At 38.9% G+C, this 20468-nt stretch overlaps 1 protein-coding gene across 1 annotated transcript in view; it reads left to right on the top strand.

The window, feature by feature from the left end:
• Positions 1 to 15518: 15518 nt before the first annotated feature.
• LOC309967681 (uncharacterized protein) overlaps positions 15519 to 20468 on the top strand; it is a gene marked incomplete at both ends in the record, with an annotated part of 268712 nt that continues 263762 nt past the window's right edge. The window contains 2 exons of the mRNA XM_082848441.1: positions 15519 to 15530; positions 18039 to 18156. Coding sequence (XP_082704567.1) covers positions 15519 to 15530; positions 18039 to 18156 — 130 coding nt within the window. The remainder of the gene's footprint in view (positions 15531 to 18038; positions 18157 to 20468) is intronic.

Below are 20468 nucleotides of genomic sequence, written 5' to 3' on the forward strand. Positions count from 1 at the left end.
CATGCATAGCATACTAGTTTGCTAGGACTGTCATAACAAAGTACCACAAGGAGAATCTGTTCCACTCTTTTCTTCTAGCTTCTGGTAGCTTTAGGTGTTCCTTGGCTTGTAGACGGCATTCCTCCTGTGTCTTCACATAGTCTTCCCTCTATGCATAGCTGTCTTTGTGTCCAAATTTCCCTTGTATAAAGGTACTCCAAGATTTCTGTCCCCTGGATATTTAATCAAACACTAATATAGGTACTGCTGTGAAGGAATTTTGCAATAATTAAAGTCCCAAGTCGGTTGATTGTAAGATATAATCCAGGTAGGCAAATCTAATCACATGCGCCCTTTAGAAGCAGAAAGTTTTCTCTGGCTGGTTGTAGAAGTGGAAGTCAAAGAGATTCAAATTATGAGAAGGATTCGATATACTATTGCTGTCTTGCAGACAGGAGGGCCACATGATAAGAAGTGTGGTTGCCTCTAGAAGCTGAAAATGGTTTCCAACTGACAGCCAGCAAGAATTCAGGACTTTGGTCCTACGGGTGCAAATGACTGAATTCTGACATTAACGTCAATAAGCTTAAAAAAGGACCTCAAACCAGATGAGAATATAGCCAGCTGACATCTTGATTTCAGTCTAAGCAGAGAACCCAGCCATGCCATGCCAGATTTTTGATCTGTAGTAATAAATGGGTGCTGTTTCAAGCTGCTGAGTTTTTGGTGATGGTTATGTCACAATGAAAAACTAATACAAGTATCTTTTTTTTTGTTTTTTTTTTTTGCGGTACGCGGGCCTCTCACTGTTGTGGCCTCTCCCATTGCGGAGCACAGGCTCCGGACGCGCAGGCTCAGCGGCCATGGCTCACGGGCCCAGCCGCTCCGCGGTATGTGGGATCTTCCCGGACCGGGGCACGAACCTGTGTCCCCTGCATCGGCAGGCGGACTCTCAACCACTGCGCCACCAGGGAAGCCCACAAGTATCTTTTAAAGAGCATAAAATTTTAATCTGAAGGCCAATTTTCCCTTTTTTTCAATGGATCATTCTTTTGGTGTTATACCTAATTGTCAATAGGACAGTGTCACAAACATTTTCTTTTATGTTTTCTTCTAGAATTTTTATAGTTTTAGCTCTTACATTTAGATCTATGATCCATTTTGAGTTAATTTTTGTGGATGGTATTAGGTAAGGATCCCTATTAGTTCCCTTGGGCTGCCATAACAAAAGACCATGACAGACATTTATTCTCTCCCAGTTCTGCATTTAATTTTTCAGTTACTTCAGAAGTCTGCAATTAAGATATCAGCAGGGCTATGCTCCCTTCAAAGACTCTAGAGAAGAATCTTTTCTTGCCTCTTCTGGTTTCTGGTGGTTGCCAATAACCCTCCGTGTTCCTTGGCTTGTGGCAGCATAACTCCAATCTCTGCCTGAACCTTCAAATGGACTTCTTCATTGTATCTCCATGTGTGCTCTCTCCTCCCCCTTATAAGGATACCCAGCATTGGCTTTAAGGCTCACCCTGAGCCAGTATATCCTCATCTTAACTAATTATATCTGCAAACACCTTATTTTCAAATAAGGTCACATGCTGAGGTTCCAGGTGGACCTGAATTTTGGAGGGACACTGTTCAACCCAGTACTGGATATAAGTTCATTCTTTTGTTTTGTTGCTGAATTTGGTTTACTAATATTTTGTTAAGGATTTTCACATTCATGTTGATAAAGGGTATTGATCTGTAGTTTTCTTTCCTTGCAGAGTCTTTGCCTGGCTTTGGTATCATAAAATAAAATTGGCAACTGTTCTTTCCTCTTTTATTTTTCTGAAAGAGTTTGTGAAGAATGGTTACTATTTGAATATTTGATCAAATTCAGTCCACTGATGTCATTTGGACCTGGGCTGTTTTTTTTTTTTAATGGGAATATTTAAAATTACTAATTTAAATTCTTTACTTCTTTACTTGTTTTAAGTACATTGAATTTCTATTTTTTTTCTTGAACCAAGTTGGGTAATTTCTAGATATTTGCCCTTTTTCTCTAAGTTTTCTAATTTATTAGTATAATTTATTAGTATATAATTTATTAGTATAAGGTCATTCAGGTCATAAGGTCATTGTAGTCTTTTAAACTTTGATTAGGGTCTATAGTGATGTCCCACTTGCATTGCTAATTCTTATAACTTATGTCTTTTCTCTTTTTTTCTTGGTCAGTCTGGTTTAAGTTGTATCAATTTTGTTGATATTTTAAAAGAACTGACTTTTGGTTTCAATAAATTTCTCTATTGTTTCTCTTTTTTATTGATTTTCACTTTAATTTAAATTTTTCCTTTTTTTCTTGCTTTGAATTTAATTTGTTACTCTTTTCTTAGTTCATTAAAGTGAAAATGTAGGGCTCCGCTGGTGGCGCAGTGGTTGAGAGTCTGCCTGCCGATGCAGAGGACACAGGTTCGTGCCCCGGTCCGGGAAGATCCCACATGCCGCGGAGCGGCTGGGCCCGTGAGCCATGGCCGCTGAGCCTGCGCGTCCAGAGCCTGTGCTCCACAACGGGAGAGGCCACAACAGTGAGCGGCCCACGTACCGCAAAAAAAAAAAAAGAAAAAAAGTGAAAATGTAGATTCATGATTTAAGACCTCCTTTTATAATGCAGCTATTTTAAGCTATAAATTTCTCTTTAAACACTGTTTGCTGCATCCCATGTTTTTTTGATATCTTGTGTTTTCAGTTTAGTTCAGATAAAATTAGTTTTTAAGTTTTTGCAGTTTCTTTGAACCTTGAGTTATTTAGAGTGGGTTGTTTCATTTTCAAATATTTATAGATTTTCAATTTTTGTTGTTTTTGATTTCTAATTTCATTCATTTGATGTCAGAGAACATACTTTGAATTACTTTAATTCTGTAACTTTTTGATACTTATTTTATGGCCTAGCATATGGTATCTCCTAGAGACTATTCCACGTGCACTTAAAAGATGTTTATTCTGCTGTTGTTGGTTAGATGTTCTCATAAAACTCAGGTAAGTCAAGTTGATTAGTAGAGGCATTCTTCTATATCCCCTTTGATTTTCTTTCTAGTCCTATCAGTTGCTGAGAGTGTCCGATTATGTTGTTGAATTACTTCTTTCGCTGTCAGTCTCATTTCATGGATTTTGATGCTCTGCTGTTAGGTCATTATTTTTTCAGATATCTTCTCTACCCCTTTATATTTCTTATCTCTTCCTAGGACTCTCATTACAGGTATGCTGCTTATGCTTGATATCTCATAGGTCTCTGAAGCTCTGTTCATTTTTCTCCACATTTTTCCTTTCTCTTCTTCAAATTGGATAATTTCTATGGATATATCTTTAATATTCTTAATTCCTTCTCTACTATCTCATTTCATGAGTTGTTGAACCCATCTAGTGAATTTTTCATTGTAATCATTACGTCTTTCAATTCTGGAATTTCCGTCTGACCGTTTTTATAGTTTCTTTTTTTTTTTTTTAAGATTTCTTATATTTGAGTCTGTTAATACATTTTCCTTGAATTTTTTAGCCATGGTTTCTTTGAATTCTTTGAACATTTTATAAAAAATGCTTTGAAGTCTTTGTCTACTGAATATAACTTCCTTACCCGCTCAGAGTTAATTTTTGTTGACAGCTTATTTTCCTGAATATAGGTCACACTTTTCTACTTCTTCACTGTCCTATAAATTTTTGTTGAAAACCTGAATCTTAGATAATATGGTGCAGCAAATACGATTTTGAGTTTTTGCCTCGAGGATGACTATTGCTGCTGTTTTGTTTTCATTGTTTGGCTTGTTTTCATTTATTTTGTTTTTAGTAATGTTTCTGAACTTAATCTGTTGAATCTGTCTTCCCTGTGATGTGTGGCTGCTTCTGTCTCTGCTCAGTTTTTTAAAAACTTTAATAAACAGTCTTAGCTTGGCTTTATAGAGGCTCCTCCGTGTCTGCATAGCACGGTGGTCAACCAGTGATGGCCCACAGACACCTTGAGTCTGTAAGATCTCCCTCCTCTGCTGATGGATCTGGGTGTGGGACTGGGAACAGGTTTAAAATTCAGTTTTCAAAAATTCACAGACTTACTTTCTGCCAGGTCCTCCTGGGTCTTTCCTGCAGATCTGCATAGCATCCAAGTCAACTGGGGATGTGCAGGTAGCTTGGATATTCTTGAGTCTTCCCTGCACATGTGCGCAGCCTCCCGGTCAACAGGGATCCATGGAGTACCCATTTAGCCCTTCTTTGGCTCTCTCACCTCCAGGATCTCCTTGTCAATTTTCTGATGAGTTGAATGGTCTACTGCTCACCCCAAGTGGGACTGCAACTCAGGGTAGTAGAGCCATGGGCTGTCATCACTTGTTTCCCACTGATTTTGCTACTCTCACTCACAATGTAACTGAGTATGGGTTTTCTGTCCTCAGCACCAAAATCCCCTTCCACAACAGTGAAACTGCTGGTTTTTATTGCCAGTCCTTCCTTGGAAGCACTACTACATTGGCCCAGCTGGAGTGGTGTGAGGGGGCACTGCAGATATTGGAGCAACCTTGGTCAAGGACGTACCCACAGGACTTTCCTTAATTTCTGCAGTTTTCCACAAATGCATGTTTCTCCATCTGTTGTTTACCTCTGGTCTTTTTCCAGAGACTGAATTTATTGTTTTAGATCTTTCCCCCTTCCAAATTTAGATTGTTTCTTGGGGGCTAGGATTTGACCATCTCTTCATTCTGCCATATCCATATCCCTCATCATCATTTTTGAAAGATAGTTTCCTTGGCTATAGAATTTTTAAACTTAGTGTTGTTTTTCTCTCTGCACTTTTAAAGATGTCTGTCCACACTCTTCTGGCTTGCAGAGTTTCTGATGAGAAGTCTATTATAATTCTTAACTTTGTTCCTCTATGTGTGATATGCCTGTTTTCTCTGATTAGCTTCAAGATTTCTTCTTTGCTGTTGGTTTTCAGTGGTTTGTACATGATGTGTATACATGTGTGTGTTTTATCCTACTTGGTGTTTTCTGAACTCCTTTGATCTCTGCTTTGGTGTCTGTAATTAATTTGAGGGAATTATTAGTCATTATTCCTTTGATGATTTTTTTGCCTATCTGTCTTTTTTTCTATATTCAAAATTACAGGTGTGGTAGTCCATTTGGAATTTTCCTACTACTTTTGGATACTCTGCTCTATTTTGTTTTGTTTTGTTTTTTTGCTGTCTTTTTATCTTTCTGTTTTAATTTGGGTAATTTCTGTTGCTGAGAGATTGAGTTCAACTGATTTTATTCTCAGTTGTACTGAGACTACTAATAAGTCTATTGATGGCATTCTGCATTTCTCTTACCATATTGTTCATTTCTACATTTCCATCTGATTCTTTATTATTCTCTCTCTCTGCTGAAATTCCTCGTATATTCATTACGTTGCCCACCTTTTATATTAGAGCTTTTAACACATTAATTACATGTTTTCTTCCATCTTTATTGAGATATAATTGACATATAACACCATGTAATTTTAAGGTATACAGAATGATGGTTTGATATACACAGATTTTGCAAAATGATTACCGCAGTAAGGTTAGTTAACACATCCATCACTTCACATACTTACCTTTTTTTGGTAATGAGAACTTTCAAAATCTACTCACTTAAGTTTCAAGTAAAAAATACGTTACTGTATTTTTACCATGTACTGTATATTTACCAATACTGTATATTTACCATGCTATAAGTTAGATCACATAACTTATTTATTTTAGAACTGGAAGTTTATACACTTTGACCACCTTCAGCCGTTTCCCCGACATCCATACTTCCACCCCAGCAGTGACAAATCTACTTTCTGTTTCTGTGGGTTTTTTTCTTTTTTTCAGATTCCATATATAAATGAGATCATACATTATTTGTCTCTGTCTAAATTTCCTTCCTTTGTATGGTTGAATAATATTCCATTGCATATCTAAGCCACATCTTCCTTGTCCCTTCATCTATTGATGGACATTTAGGTTGTTTAGATGTCTTAGCTATTGTAAATAATGCTGCAGTAAATATGGGGTTACAGATGCTTCTTTGACATAGTGATTTAGTTTCCTTCAGATATATACCCAGATGTGGGATGGCTGGATCATATGGTAGTTCTATTTTAATTTTTTGAGGGCCCTCCATACTGCTTCCCATAGTGGCTGCACCAATTCACATTCCCACCAACAGATCACAAGGGTTCCTTTTTCTCCACACCCTCACCAACACTTGTTATCACTTGTCATTTTGATAACAGCTTATCAAACAGGTGTGAGGTGATACCTCACTGTGGTTTTTTTAAAATTTTTTATTTATTTATTTATTATCTATTTTTGGCTGTGTTGGGTCTTCATTTCTGCACGAGGGCTTCTTCTAGTTGCGGCAAGTGGGGGCCACTCTTCATCGCGATGCGCGGGCCTCTCACTATCGTGGCCTCTCTTGTTGCGGAGCACAGGCTCAGTAGTTGTGGCTCACGGGCCTAGTTGCTCCGCGGCATGTGGGATCTTCCCAGACCAAGGCTTGAATCCGTGTCCCCTGCATTGGCAGGCGGATTCTCAACCACTGCGCCACCAGGGAAACCCCCTCACTGTGGTTTTGATTTGCAGTTACCTGATGATTGGTGATGTTGATCCCCCTTTCATGTACCTGTTGGTCATTTGTATGTCTTCTTTAGAAAAATGTATATTCAGGTCTTTTTCTCATATTTTAATTGATTTTTTTTCACTGTTGAGTTACATGAGTTCCTTATATAATTTGGATATTAACCCCTTATCTGATATATGACTTTCATGCAATCCAGTAGGTCACTGGCTGTGGTTTGCTGTTGGGGGTGATTGCTAATTTGGCTCTCTGGTCAGGTGGGGCCTCCAGCTGTAGCCACAGTTAAGTTGGCTTGGAGACCATGCTCTACAGTTAGACAAAGTTGCTGTCTGTAATCCCGGGTTGGGTGGAATCGCAGGCTATATGCTCTGTGACTCCATGCCTGGGCAAAGCCACAGTCTGTATTCACCAATCAAGCAGGGCCATATGCTGGGCTCCACTACTGAGTGGGGTTGTATGCTGGACTCTGAAGCTGAGCATTACTGTAGACTGGGCTCTGAGGCTGCTCTGGGTCGTTATTTAGGCTCCGTGATTATGCAGGGTCAGGGTCAACAATTGGGCAAGGCTGCTGGCTTGGGTCGCTGCCCATCTAGGTTATAGGATGTGCTCTGCACCTACTGGGCATCTGTGGCATGTTTCCCGATGGGGCAGGACTGGAGGTTATGCTCGGAAGTTGGGTGGGACTGCAAGTTTGTACCCTTGCTTGGTGGGCCATAGGATGTGCTCCATGGACACTTAGCTCTTTGGCTTGGGATTCGAACAGACAGAACTGTCAACTGAGCTTTCTGCCCGCATGGGGCCACCAGCTTGGCTGTGAAAATGGGCAGAGCTGCTAGCTGGGATCTCTTCTTGGACACTGTGGTGAGCAGGAACCTGGTGTCAACAAGGTCTGAGCAGCGGTTGCTATAAGCTCTGACACCTTCTCCATCTCTATTTGATCCCCAGTGGCTGAGCTCCAAAGGTTCCCCCAGTGATTCCCAGGAGGTCAGACCCAAGTGAGTCTCCCAGGAAACATCCCTCAATGCTGGAGAAGCTGAATATCCGCCTTGGGTTTTCTTTTTCATACTGGGGAAACTGTAGGCCCAGGGGAGCCCTCGGTTAAGCATTGTGTCGGCCTGGGGGAGGGTTGATGCAGTCAGTGAAACCGCTCCTCTTGTCTTTGTAATGCTGTCCTTCTGGATCTCTGTTGTCCAGGGGTATATTTCAGCCTCACCCTCTGGGTTTTGGGATTTTCACAGTGGTGTCTGGTCCATGGATAGTTGCTATCTTCTTGTAAAGGAGAACTGAAGTCAGGAATCACCTATGTTGCCATCTTGATGATGTACATCACTTTATCTAGTTATATTATTTACAATTCTCTCTCTGGTAGTTCTGACATCTGGGTCAGATCCAAGTCGGCCTCTGTTGATCGCTTTGTCTTCTTGGCAGGGTGTTTTGTTTTTCTTCGCTTTTTCACTTGTCACCTAACAGTGTTTGAAAGCTGGTTTTCTAGGGTAGAATAGTAGAGACTGAAGTAGATATTATTCATGCCCAGAAATGGCATATCTTTTATTTTGTTAGGCTTTCCATGTGGGAGGTTGATCCGTCTCATGAGTACTTGAACTGGGCTTGGTTAGGGTTAGGGTTATCATCAGTGTACCACAGACTTAGCTCCTGTCTTAGTCTTAGTTTTAACTTGTGCTTAGAATGATGGCTGGTTTTCAGAGAAGGTTCCTCAGTGTCTGCTCAAGCCTCAAGTTTGAGTTTTTCCATTATGACTGCACTTGAGGGAGCATGGCTCCATAGCCTCCACTCTCCCAGCTGTACGCTGATGGTACTTGCTGCTCAGTGCCTGGTAGCCTCATGGTAAGCTGAGCAGGTATTCTTCTCAGGAAGGAGCTGTGTCTCTGTGCCCCAAGGATGGGGTCATCTCAGATCCTGCCCCTCTTTCTTAGGTAGGAGACTTTTAAGAGTTTGGTCCAGGATGTTTTCTTGCCCCTACTCCAGGGCTAGAGGGTATATTTGTGTTCTCTTCTCTCAGCTGCAATGGGTCTTAACCTTGGCTGGGGGCAACAGGGTTTACTGACATTCTCCGGAAAATGAAGGCTTTTGTTCCTGAAGGGAGATAAAGGTGGAGTATCCAGGTGGGCCTTTGCAGTTTTCTACAGTGGCTCTATTCCATCACAAGAGAGGTTTTCTCTGATTCTCAATGGCAGCTTTATTGACGTTTTGGATTGGATAGTTCTTTGTTGTAGGGAGTTATTCTGTGTATTGCAAAATGTTTAGTAGTGTTCCTGGCCTCTAACTACTGGGCACCAGTGGCATCCTTCCAGGTATGGAAATAAAATTGTCTCCAGACATTGCCAAATATCCTCTTGGAGGTATAATTGCCCCTAATTAGAACCACTGCTCTGAACTCTCACCTTGCACCCAGTTTTCTCCTGAGAACCCAGGAGGTCCATGGAGAAGAGCCTGTGAACATTTGTGAATTACCCTTGTGTCTGAAGATCCCACAAGTTCTATATTCTCACACTAGGTGACGTTCAGACCTGGTTAACAATTTCAGAAGTTTGTTAAAAATGTTTAGCTGAATTCTCCTTACTGGCTTCTAAGGGGTTCCATGTCTGCTCCAGTAAGCAAGTGCTTGCAGCCTGTTACTCCTTAGAGGCATTGGTCTTTCCTTAGATTTTGGATTAGTTGGTTATGCTGTGACTTCAGCTGCCTGGTGGGTTTCATAAAAGTTGTGAATTTGCAGACATTCAGGATTTTTTTTTTTTTTTTTTTTGCTTTATGTTTGGCAACAACACCCTTTCCAGCTTTCTATACCTTAAGTGGAAGCTGGAAGTCTGGCATATATAATTTTAAAATTTTCTCAACTATTATGCAGAGAAATTGGAGACTTTCAGAGGTTAAGCAACTTCCGCATGTGCAAGAGATTTGCACCAGTGTCTTTCTAGCTGTAAACACAAGTTTATTCCACAGTGTTATTCTGATTCTTTATTTAAGTGATAGTGTGTTAGGTTTAACTAGTGACTTTCCCAGGTAGATTTTATATTCCCCTTTTAATTTATGCTCTAATATAGATTTAGATTGTAGTACAGAAAACTACTGGGCAGAATGAGAGAGGAGTACTAGTAGACCAGTTTGTTATTATGGGTGTCAGCCTACTCTCATGTCTCTCCCAGAGGTATCAAATTCAGATGTCTGTAGAGGCCAGGCAAGAAATATAAATGAGTGAAGTGTGCTGGGTCTGTGATCACTATCATTTTCCTTGACACTTGTGGCTTTACTTTTGAGAGTGGCAGGGATACAGAGAAATATTTCTTTATAAGAAAAATAGCAGAGCAAGCAGAATGATATGTGAGTACTCTGTCTCTCTCTCTGCCTAAGGACCGGCAGAATTTATTTGACCTTCCCCCCCCCTTTTTTTTTTTTTTTAGATTGAGGCATGTTGTGACAGTTCCTGGGCACTGTCTACTGTTTTAAAAAGTCACCCATTAAAGTTACCTGTCTGCTCCTGAGATCATTTCCTTCAACATTAAATATTTGCCAAGCACCCACCACTTGCCAGGCTCTATTCTAGGCTCTGAGGATGCAGCAGTGAAGTCAGCAAGACTTGCCTTTATGGAGCTTACATTTTGGTTTGTAGTCTGCAACAGGGAGAGTGGGGACCCTAGACATTAATAACACTGCCTAAAGAGCATGCTGCCATCACGCACCATCCATGTTGCCGAATTTTTAAATTTTCCAAGAGAAGCCAGAAGTCGGATTTTGACTGCAATTTTCTTATTTTAAAATATTGGCTCAATATGTTTTAAATTACTGTGGAGGTCAAACAAAACATGTTTGCAGACAGAATCTGGCTTGCGACCTCTGTCTAACACCATTTTTGCCCTTGCTGGTCTGCTTGAGAAGAAAAATGCAATGGAATGACAGCTGTAGCCATGCTAATTCCCTTCTCTGGAAGCAATGAACCAGTTGTCAGAGATTTGGCAATGCCAGGATTTAATTTGCAATACAAGGTCAACAATTTCAGTGAAAGCCATTTTAAGATCAGCCTTAAAACAAACCAAAAAAAAAGTGACTGTACAAATTAGATTTTTAGTGATTATTAACCTGGGCCCAACAGGATATGGTCAACGGGTTACTTGCAAGCAGGTTATATTGCAGTTATCAACCTGCTTGCAAGTTTGAGGCCAGATTTTAAAACGTGATTCCTATTGTAGGCTGCTTGAATTTCAACAAACATGCTACTCCGTGGTCCAAAGTTGTAGCCAGAGTGAAAATTCCATAATGGTGCTCATTAGTTCATTAAGTCAAGTGTTCCTGAAAAGCCAAAAACAAGGTTTGGCTTGATAAATTGATAGCGTTTATAACTGTTATTTTTCTTTTCTTTGTTTTCTAATGAAAAGAATGCTACTTTGGGCTTTCTTGACAATATAGGTCATACAGATAGTTTGGCAAATATATCAGTTTTCTGATTGGCTCCATCTTTTGCGAGTTATACAAGTGATAGGTTTTTAGGGGGTGTGGTGGCTGTTCATAACGCACTAATTTATTGAAATTATGATTTGCTGACAGATTCTACCCATTGTTCTCTGAACTTATCATTCTCATTTTCATCGCCCCTCTGTGCTCATAGCTCTTCTCCATCCATCTTTTTCTGTTTGTCTCCTAATCCTGCCCACTCCTCAGACTTCACTCTGCTGTCCGTGTGTCCTTCTCACCGATCTGGCCTCTGGCACTCGCCTCACACCTATTTTCTTCATCTGCTTGTCGCAACTTTTAGTAATTGGGTCAATATTTTACTTTTTAGCAGTTCTTTCCTACTTTAGAGGCCTTCAAATTAAATTCCCAGGAATTGCACTGGGAACACACATTCAGCTAGCAATGTTTAGGCCAGAACCAATACATTGCCCACGTCTCTTTATGCCCTCCAGCCAGGTCACATGCTCTCTGATTCTTCTACAGCTCACGGTGGCTCGATTCTTCTTCTTTTTTTTTTTTAACATCTTTATTGGAGTATAATTGCTTTATAATGGTGTGTTAGTTTCTCCTTTATAACAAAGTGAATCAGCTATACCTATACATATATCTCCATATCTCCTCCCTCTTGCATCTCCCTCCCACCCTCCCTATCCCACCCCTCTAGGTAGACACAAAGCACCGAGCTGATCTCCCTGTGCTGTGTGGCTACTTCCCACTAGCTATCTATTTTACGTTTGGTAGTGTATATATGTCCATGCCACTCTCTCACTTCGTCCCAGCTTGCCCGTCCCCTTCCCTGCATCCTCAAGTCCATTCTCTACATCTGCGTCTTTATTCCTGTCCTGCCCAGAGGTTCTTCAGAACCATTTTTTAAAAAAATTTAGATTCCATATATATGTGTTAGCGTACGGTATTTGTTTTTCTCTTTCTGACTTACTTCACTCTGTATGACAGATTCTAGGTCCACCCACCTCCCTGCAAATAACTCTATTTCATTTCTTTTTATGGCTGAGTAATATTCCATTGTATCTATGTGCCACATCTTCTTTATCCATTCATCTATCAATGGACGTAGGTTGTTTCCATGTCCTGGCTATTGTAAATAGTGCTGCAGTGAACATTGTGGGATGGGTCTCTTTTTCATTCACAGTTTTCTCAGGGTATACGCCCAGTAGTGGGATTGCTGGGTGGTATCGTAGTTCTATTTTTAGTTTTTTAAGGAACCTCAATACTGTTTTCCATAGTGGCTGTATCAATTTACATTCCCAGCAACAGTGCAAGAAGGTTCCCTTTTCTCCACACCCTCTCCAGCATTTATTGTTTGTAGATTTTTGATGATGGCCATTCTGACTGGTGTGGGGTGATACCTCATTGTAGTTTTGATTTGCCTTTCTCTAATGATTAGAGATGTTGAGCATTCTTTCATGTGTTTGTTGGCTATCTGTATATGTTCTTTGGAGAAATGCCTATTTAGGTCTTCTGCCCATTTTTGGATTGGGTTGTTTTTTTGATATTGAGTTGCATGAGCTGCTTGTAAATTTTGGAGGTTAATCCTTTGTCAGTTGCTTCATTTGCAAATATTTTCTCCCATTCTGAGGGTTGTCTTTTGGTCTTGTTTATGGTTTCCTTTGTTGTGCAAACTATCAAAAGTTAAATACAAAGAAAAAATATTAAAAGCAGCACGGGAAAAACAACAAAAAACACACAAGGGAATCCCCATAAGGTTAACAGCTGATATTTCAGCAGAAACTCTGAGAGCCAGACGGGAGTGGCAGGACATATTTAAAGTGATGAAAGGGAAAAACCTACAACCAAGATTACTCTACCCAGCAAGGATCTCATTCAGATTTGATGGAGAAATTAAAACCTTTACAGACAAGCAAAAGCTAAGAGAGTTCAGCACCACCAAACCAGCTTTACAACAAATGCTAAAGGAAATTTTCTAGGCAGGAAACACAAGAGAAGAAAAAGACCTACAGTAACAAACCCAAAACAATTAAGAAAATGGTAATAGGAACATACATATTGATAATTACCTTAAAGGTAAGTGGATGAAATGCTCCAGCCAAAAGACATAGACTGGCTGAATGGATACAAAAACAAGACCTGTATATATGCTGTCTACAAGAGACCCACTTCAGACCCAGGGACACATACAGACTGAAAGTGAGGGGATGGAAAAAGATATTCCATGCAAATGTAAATCAAAAGAATGCTGGAGTAGCAATTCTCATATCAGACAAAATAGACTTTAAAATAAAGACTATTACAAGAGACAAGGAAGGACAGTACATAATGATCAATCCAAGAAGAAGATATGATAATTGTAAATATTTATGCACCCAACATAGGGGCACATCAATACATAAAGCAAATGCTAACAGCCATAGAAGGGGAAATCGACAGTAACACAATCATAGTAGGGGACTTTAACACCCCACTTGCATCGATTATTCTTTATTACCTCTGTTTGGCAGGCTGTCTCTCAGTTGTAAGGCATATGACTACAAGCCCCAAATTCCAGCTCATGGAGCCTTGGAGAGTGACATTCCTTATTGCAAATGATACTTGATCTAAGCTCCCAGAGATTCCAAGCAGGGAGGGAACTTCTGCCACACCTTTTACTCATGAGACCAAGGAATACTCGGTTTTACTTCTCTAGTGATACCTGCTTTTAAAATGATACACCACTTGGTTCTATCAAAGTATTTTCTAGATTCAACTACATGCTTTCTATGAGAAAATGAAGGGATCGTGATCTTATTTCACAGCTGTACTCAGTCTTACTGTACCAGTATTGCATTCTGAGTACTGGTGCAGAAAGATGTTTAAAATGCAGCCTTCTGTGAAGGGAGAGAAGTGGTCTGCCTCATTTGGGAGTCTCCTGAGCACTGTATTGATGTGAATAGAGCCAACGTGTGCTTCTTGGCTTGCATGTTTTGAATTCTATGTCTCCACATAAATTTATGATGAGAAAAACATGACCAACTTTACAAATTACAAACATTTTAAAGACAAATATTAGCTGTTAGATTGATACCAAATTCAAGGAAACAAAAGAAAACAGATTTCCACTTCACGTTCATTCCCAGTAATAGATGTTTTTGAATTCCTCTTCAGTCACTGTGCCATGGAAAAAACAAGCAAGTTGAACTTCAATTTCTGTTACTTGACTAAAATTTTCTCATTTTGATGTCAGTTTTTTCTTTTAAATAATTTTACACGTATTTCCCTTATTTTAGGAGGTAATCGATATACCCTTTGCATCTTTCATGTCGCTCTTACATAAAAAAGAGTTTTAAAATTAACACTAAAAGGACTGAAATCTTTCCTTTTGCAACATTGATTGCCATGTAAGAGCTCACTTGCCCTTTGCAGAGTGACTTTTTAAAACTATGACTGAGACCTCTGGATAAAAAAAAATATGTCATATATATCATTCATACATGATGTACTTTGTTTTACTGCCAATACTGATAACCATTTCAAAAGGCAAATTCCAAGTTTAAAAGGCTATTTTGGTGACTATTTACAGTAATCTAACAAATGCTGGGACTATCACTCATTTCGCATTTATTATAATCATCTGGCCCCGGATTGTATTCTAGTGTAGTATTTTTATCAATTGAAATAATATCAAATGGAATAGCTTACAGATTGAATTTGATAACTTATTGCGTGACTCTAGGAGTTTTATGAGTGCTACAAACACATTTCCTTTGGTGAAGTGTGTGTGTTCCATATCTTTGCTGGATAATGTTCTCAGGATTTAATGTGCTTGCTACCTAAGTACACATATCTACCATTGACTTTATCAGATATTATCTACTATGACAGTCGCAGAACGAGATTCTAATTTTTAAAAAGAGAAATTTAAAAGCTACCAAAAGCATGTGACAGCAAGTTTTCATCATAAACTTCAGTGCAGTCTGTACTGGCCACATTTTAGGCATAAACACGGGAAGTATAGGCTGTCTAGATGAAGTTTGAACCTTCCCTACAGATTACTTTTGTAAAACATCTCGTGACGATTTGCCAGCTCTCAGTTTATTAGGCTAAGCTAAGCAAACAAGAACAACAATGAAAACAAGTTACCATCTGTACAGCATGGCGAACTATACTCAATATTTTGTAATAACCTATAAGAGAAAAGAATCTGAAAAGGAATATGTATATGTATAATTGAATCACTGTGCTGTACACTGGAAACTAACATGACATTGTAAATCAACTATACTTCAATAAAGTTTAAAAAAATTTTTAAAAAAGGCACCAAATCAAATCCTATTGACTTTATACTGAGATTTTGGGGGACCATTAAGAAGTATCATAGCTCTATCTCTCCTACTCCAAATTGCTTAATATGTCTTAAAATGGGACCGATTCATTCTAGTTTTCAACTGTTTTTCTTTTTTAGAGGAACTTGACTTAAATCTGTGCGTTGCCAAGGGCAAGAAGCCGAGAACATGGATAGACAGGTAAGACTGATAAAACAGTAGCCCCTTCTTTGATTTTTATTTTTTTTCTTTAAAAGCAGCCTTTTAAGCTTTATTTTTCATAATATTATCTGTGGAGGGAAAGTACAGAAGTGAGCAGAAATGTAGTCTCTTTTGCAGCACTTACGAATAAAGAGGATGATGAACGAGCGTAGCAGACAATGTAATAGCAAAAGAGTCTCTAGAAGTTAAACAAAAGTGCCTTCAGAGTTTCCAAGGCTTCCCGTCATCCATAGTAGGGCTTCACTGTGCCCGTCCACTGTTCTATTTTTGATTAGATTTATAAACACAGCACCACATATTTTCATGTGGCTTATCGCCCAGGGGCAGAATTAGATTGACTGCACTGAAACTGTGAGGCCTGTGAGTTTTGGGCAAGGGCTAGAGTGAAATAAGTAGCGTAATTGTTTTTGTGGAGTGACCGTGGGACCTCCTCTGCTCTGAATTACACATGGCTCAACCCTTTGACCTAACCAGACTCGGCAGTGGCTGGCGGAGCTCCTGAAGCTGTGCTGAAAGGGTCCATCACTGACAAGTTGGAAGGTTCTCTGTCAGGCGAGGTGCGGGCCAACAATCATATTAAACTAGAGTAATTACCAGCGAGACCACGTCTGTGAACACCTCAACTTCATTTAACCCGTCATGATTATTTCAGCAGGAAGCGCCAATGTGAGAAATTTGTGGAATCCAAATGTAGCATTGGGCCCTTTGATTAAAGAAGGTATATAAATATAATTTACTAAATTTTGGATCATCTTCAAGGATGTTTTGCCAAATTATTCAAACATTATTATGATGATTTTTTAAAAAATACATAAGGTTTGGGAAAATGCTATAAGCCATAACTAAAATTCTTTCATTGCAATGAGCTTAATTTAAATTCTTGAAAAATAGATGACAGCCCACTGATTTAATGCCTCAGAGGACTCAAAACTGAGGTGGATGCACAGAACTTCTAGAAAAGGTTGGAGAGAATCATATGTGCTGACATTTTTGCATTTGCTGGAAATTTAATCTGTGATTCACATGATAATGATTTAGATGAATATATCTATATCTATGTATGATATGGAAGTCAGTCTCCTGAAGTTTTATTTTCGATTCAGTTCTTAAATTTTCAAAGGCAGTATAAGCAGAGGACTTTGGTTTACTTTCAAGCACTTGACATTTTTTTCCAAAGCTAGTCCCATTTCTGAAAGATATCTAAAAAGTTTTTATCTACTTTTTTTTTTTTATGGCCAGTTTTACAAATTAAAGGTCTGTATAGGTGTTTTATCTTACAACAACTTGGAAATCATTTAGCATTGAAATGTTTTCTTTCTCATCTGAGGCAACTCAGGCTGAATATTTATTCAGTTCATAGTTAAATGACATTTAATTTTTTTAAAAAGAATATGCAACTTTATATTTTTTGAGTATTATTATTCTACTCTGGGAGCTCTAAAAGATGAAAATGCAGAGGTCCTTATCAGATCATTTACAGAAGAAAAAACACTATAATACCCTATAAGCCCTCCCAGTAAAGTTGCATTCAGCCCTACCCAGTCTTATTCTCATTAGCAGTAAAGAGTGTGCTCCCCACGTAATCTAACATGGAATGCTTAGAGCAGACAGGTGCAAATTGCAAGCTGTTTCACTTTGGCTGTTATCCCTTAAATCGACAAAGTAATAGACTGGGAGAACAAAAAGAGTTCCAACTCAAGCCGAATAAATGAAAGTCTTAACAGGGACACACCAGCTGGCTAGGAGAATTCAATGTCGTGGACACTAAATGTTACCTTTATGCCACTTGCCAAGGAAGACGGCTTCAATGACACCCCCTACCTTTTATTATTGAGGTGATGTTGCTTCCAAACCGTATTTTGCTTTATTGTAAAGGCAACACGATGGCCGAAGTGGGGGAGAACAGAAGCCAGCATACCTGTTCCTGTTTACCATCATTACTCTCCTCGCAGCAATTCAGGCATGATTGGGTTCCTGGAGGTGGACCAGATTAACAGTATTTCTATCCGTGCCTTTTTTTTTTTTTTTTTTGGCTGATCCTAGCAAAGCCCCAGAGCAGTGAAACAACAAAAACAATCACCACCACCCCTCCTCCCCAACATGATGACGCTGCTGAGCTAGTTGGCCGAAGAAAAAAAAACAACAGTGGTTCATGTTAGGAACACCTAAATTAATTTCGTGGAAGAGACATGCCACGCCAGGCTACGTAGGAATCTAAGGTATGCATCTCTGAAAAGGGACCCTGAGTCTGTCATTCCAAAGTTGCTTCTTCCCATGACTCCCTGGTACGCCCTGGAACCGCTGTCTGGAAGAAGGAACTTTAACTTTGGCTCTGAGGCCGCTGAGCGGGTCTGACTGCGGGGTCCTCCGCGCACGTGAAGGAGGGCGAAGACCCCGGAGCCGGCCTTGTTTACAGCCGGACGGGAGAAAACATCCAGACACAGATGCGGGCTGACGGTTTCATGAAGCACAATCGGTTGATCCCAGATGCAATCTGACTGCCCTGAACTGAGCGATGAGCTGTGCAGTATGCAGAATTCACTCTCTTGCTGGTCTGTGCCCACCAGGCCTGGAGCCGCGCTGCCCGCGCCCCTCGGCCGTGGCTGTGAGGGCAGCCACAGCTGGGCGCTGCACCCGGGGACCCGATGCCTCCTGACGACAAATCACATTCTTTTACAAACTTCCTAGGTTTTGGTTGTCAAGGATTAGAAATGATTTTGTTGCTGTGGCGCGCGTTTGTTACTCGATCGTTGATTTCCTTTCGAGTTGAGCGAGTCGGCATCAAAAGATATTTGCTGCTTTTTAATGCAAAGGAAAATATCGAAAACTCTGTCAGTTCTTACAAATTTCAGGCAGTTTTTTCCCCCCTTTGTTCAGATCACAAAGTATTACTTATTTTCTTCTACACTCTGTCATATACTTATATTTGATAGAAGAACCTTCCCAAAATTTCAGAGAAAGACCTGTAAGAGAAATAGATTTATCACTAAGCACACATATAAATGTGTTACAAGAAACTGGTCATTTTGATTTTAAAGTTAGAGTGTATTATATCAGTTAAATAGAAATGTGAAGGAAAGAAGCCATGAGGAATATCCATAGTAGTATTAGTTAAGACTTCTATATATTTTGCTTTCTTTTTTCAGAACTAAATAGATATCAGTGAGAAGCAGGAAGATACTAGGGAATAAATTTTGTTTCTTTAATTTAATTTTTGGGATACAATACGGATATTTAACACATTAATGTGAACTTATTAAAAATAATAACACATGAGTATGCTAACTTATCAAGTGGTAATGAATGAAGGAATTGATGTAAAATGTAACCGAAGGATTATTTAGTATGAGCTAAAGAGATAAAATCTCATCAAGAAAGAGAGAATCTAAATTGAGAAGACGGTGGAGGAAAATGCAATTTACACCACTTAAAGGTGCCCATGTGTAAAGGAGAGAAAAGAGTGAGGAAATTGACAAAGGAGAGAAGTCGGAAATCACTCCCAATTTCCTCTTGAACATGTGTTACTAGTAAAGAGGTCACAGAATATAAACCATCACTTGGTAATCCTCTCAGACTTTATCTCTGGTGTGTACGATCAGACTTTGCTTTCTTTTTGAATATGTGAACTTGTGAAAATATCTGAGACCCTTTTAACATTGGAGAGCAAGTACCTGATTTCATTTGAAGTCCTTAGTAAGGAAATGAGGTCTAGTAATAGGCCACATCCATCTATTCAAAAGCATGTTTAACTCGATCTGAAAGGAGTGAGGTGCCAAAATTACTGAACCATGTCAAGAACACTAATATCTGCCGTTACCTCAGATGAAGGCTGTGAAAAAAACAACACGTCAACCTCTTTCTTAGTAAAATGTAGGGACGTTTAGTGCAGTTGTAAACTACTGGTTTTAAAAGTTTACCAAGTTTTAAATGAATGTAGTCTAATCTTCTTACATTAAAAATTGAGAAAGTATGAAAATTAATGTATTTACTTTCTGTTGTTATTTAAGCATACGTTTTACCATGTGAGTAGAATACCATGCATCTTAGCAATTTTTAGGATCTGTATCAGATTGTGAACTAACCTTCTAGATATTAGTCGTACCTTTTAAATAGAACAATGAAGGGAATACTTTATTCTACTTTAACTCTGGATGTAAAATGAAATATCAGAATTCCTTAGCTAAAGAAAAAAAATCTAATTACTGGCCTTCTCTCTAACATTTGTCATGTATTTTCTCATAAAAATCTTAAAATATTACTTGAAGTGATTTTGTTTTTGGTTGCAATTTTTACCCACATAGGTTTCCTCTCCCCGCCTTTTTAGAGAAAGTCAAAGATGTCTTGAGTACATTTTCCCCTCAATTTTGTTTGTAGTGGTATGAAATAACTTTTTCTTCTATGGTACGCTAAATATTTATTTTGTATTTCAAAAAAGAGATTCTCAGAAAGATAGACCCCACGTTTTGGTTGGCTACATGGCCTATTTGTAACTCTTTAACATGCCTTTATGATATTATGCTATTTAGGCAACCCATGATTTTATGATTTAATTGCTTTATGATATTACTCTATGCAACCAAGAATATTATGGTTTAATTGCTTTATGACATTGTAAGAGAAATGAAAGAATCTTTGAAAGAAGTCAGGCTTATTATAAACATTTTTATTCAAAATGGGAATATGAGAAGCTTCAGGAAATCTATTAAAAGCAATGATGAAGGGTTTTAGAATAGATTTAGAAATCATTTTGTTATTCTGAATCTAGTCATCAGAAACTTCATTTAATGAGTTGTCTGATAAGGAGCTATCTTTACCTGTAAACTAAACTTTATAATTCAATCTGACTTTGGTCATTTCTACCACAGATATTTTTTCAAATTTAGTCTGACAGTTATCAAGTATTCATTTGGAACTTGT

Source organism: Leucopleurus acutus, assembly GCF_964270905.1.
Source record: "Leucopleurus acutus genome assembly, chromosome: 10".
NCBI lineage: Eukaryota > Metazoa > Chordata > Mammalia > Artiodactyla > Delphinidae > Leucopleurus > Leucopleurus acutus.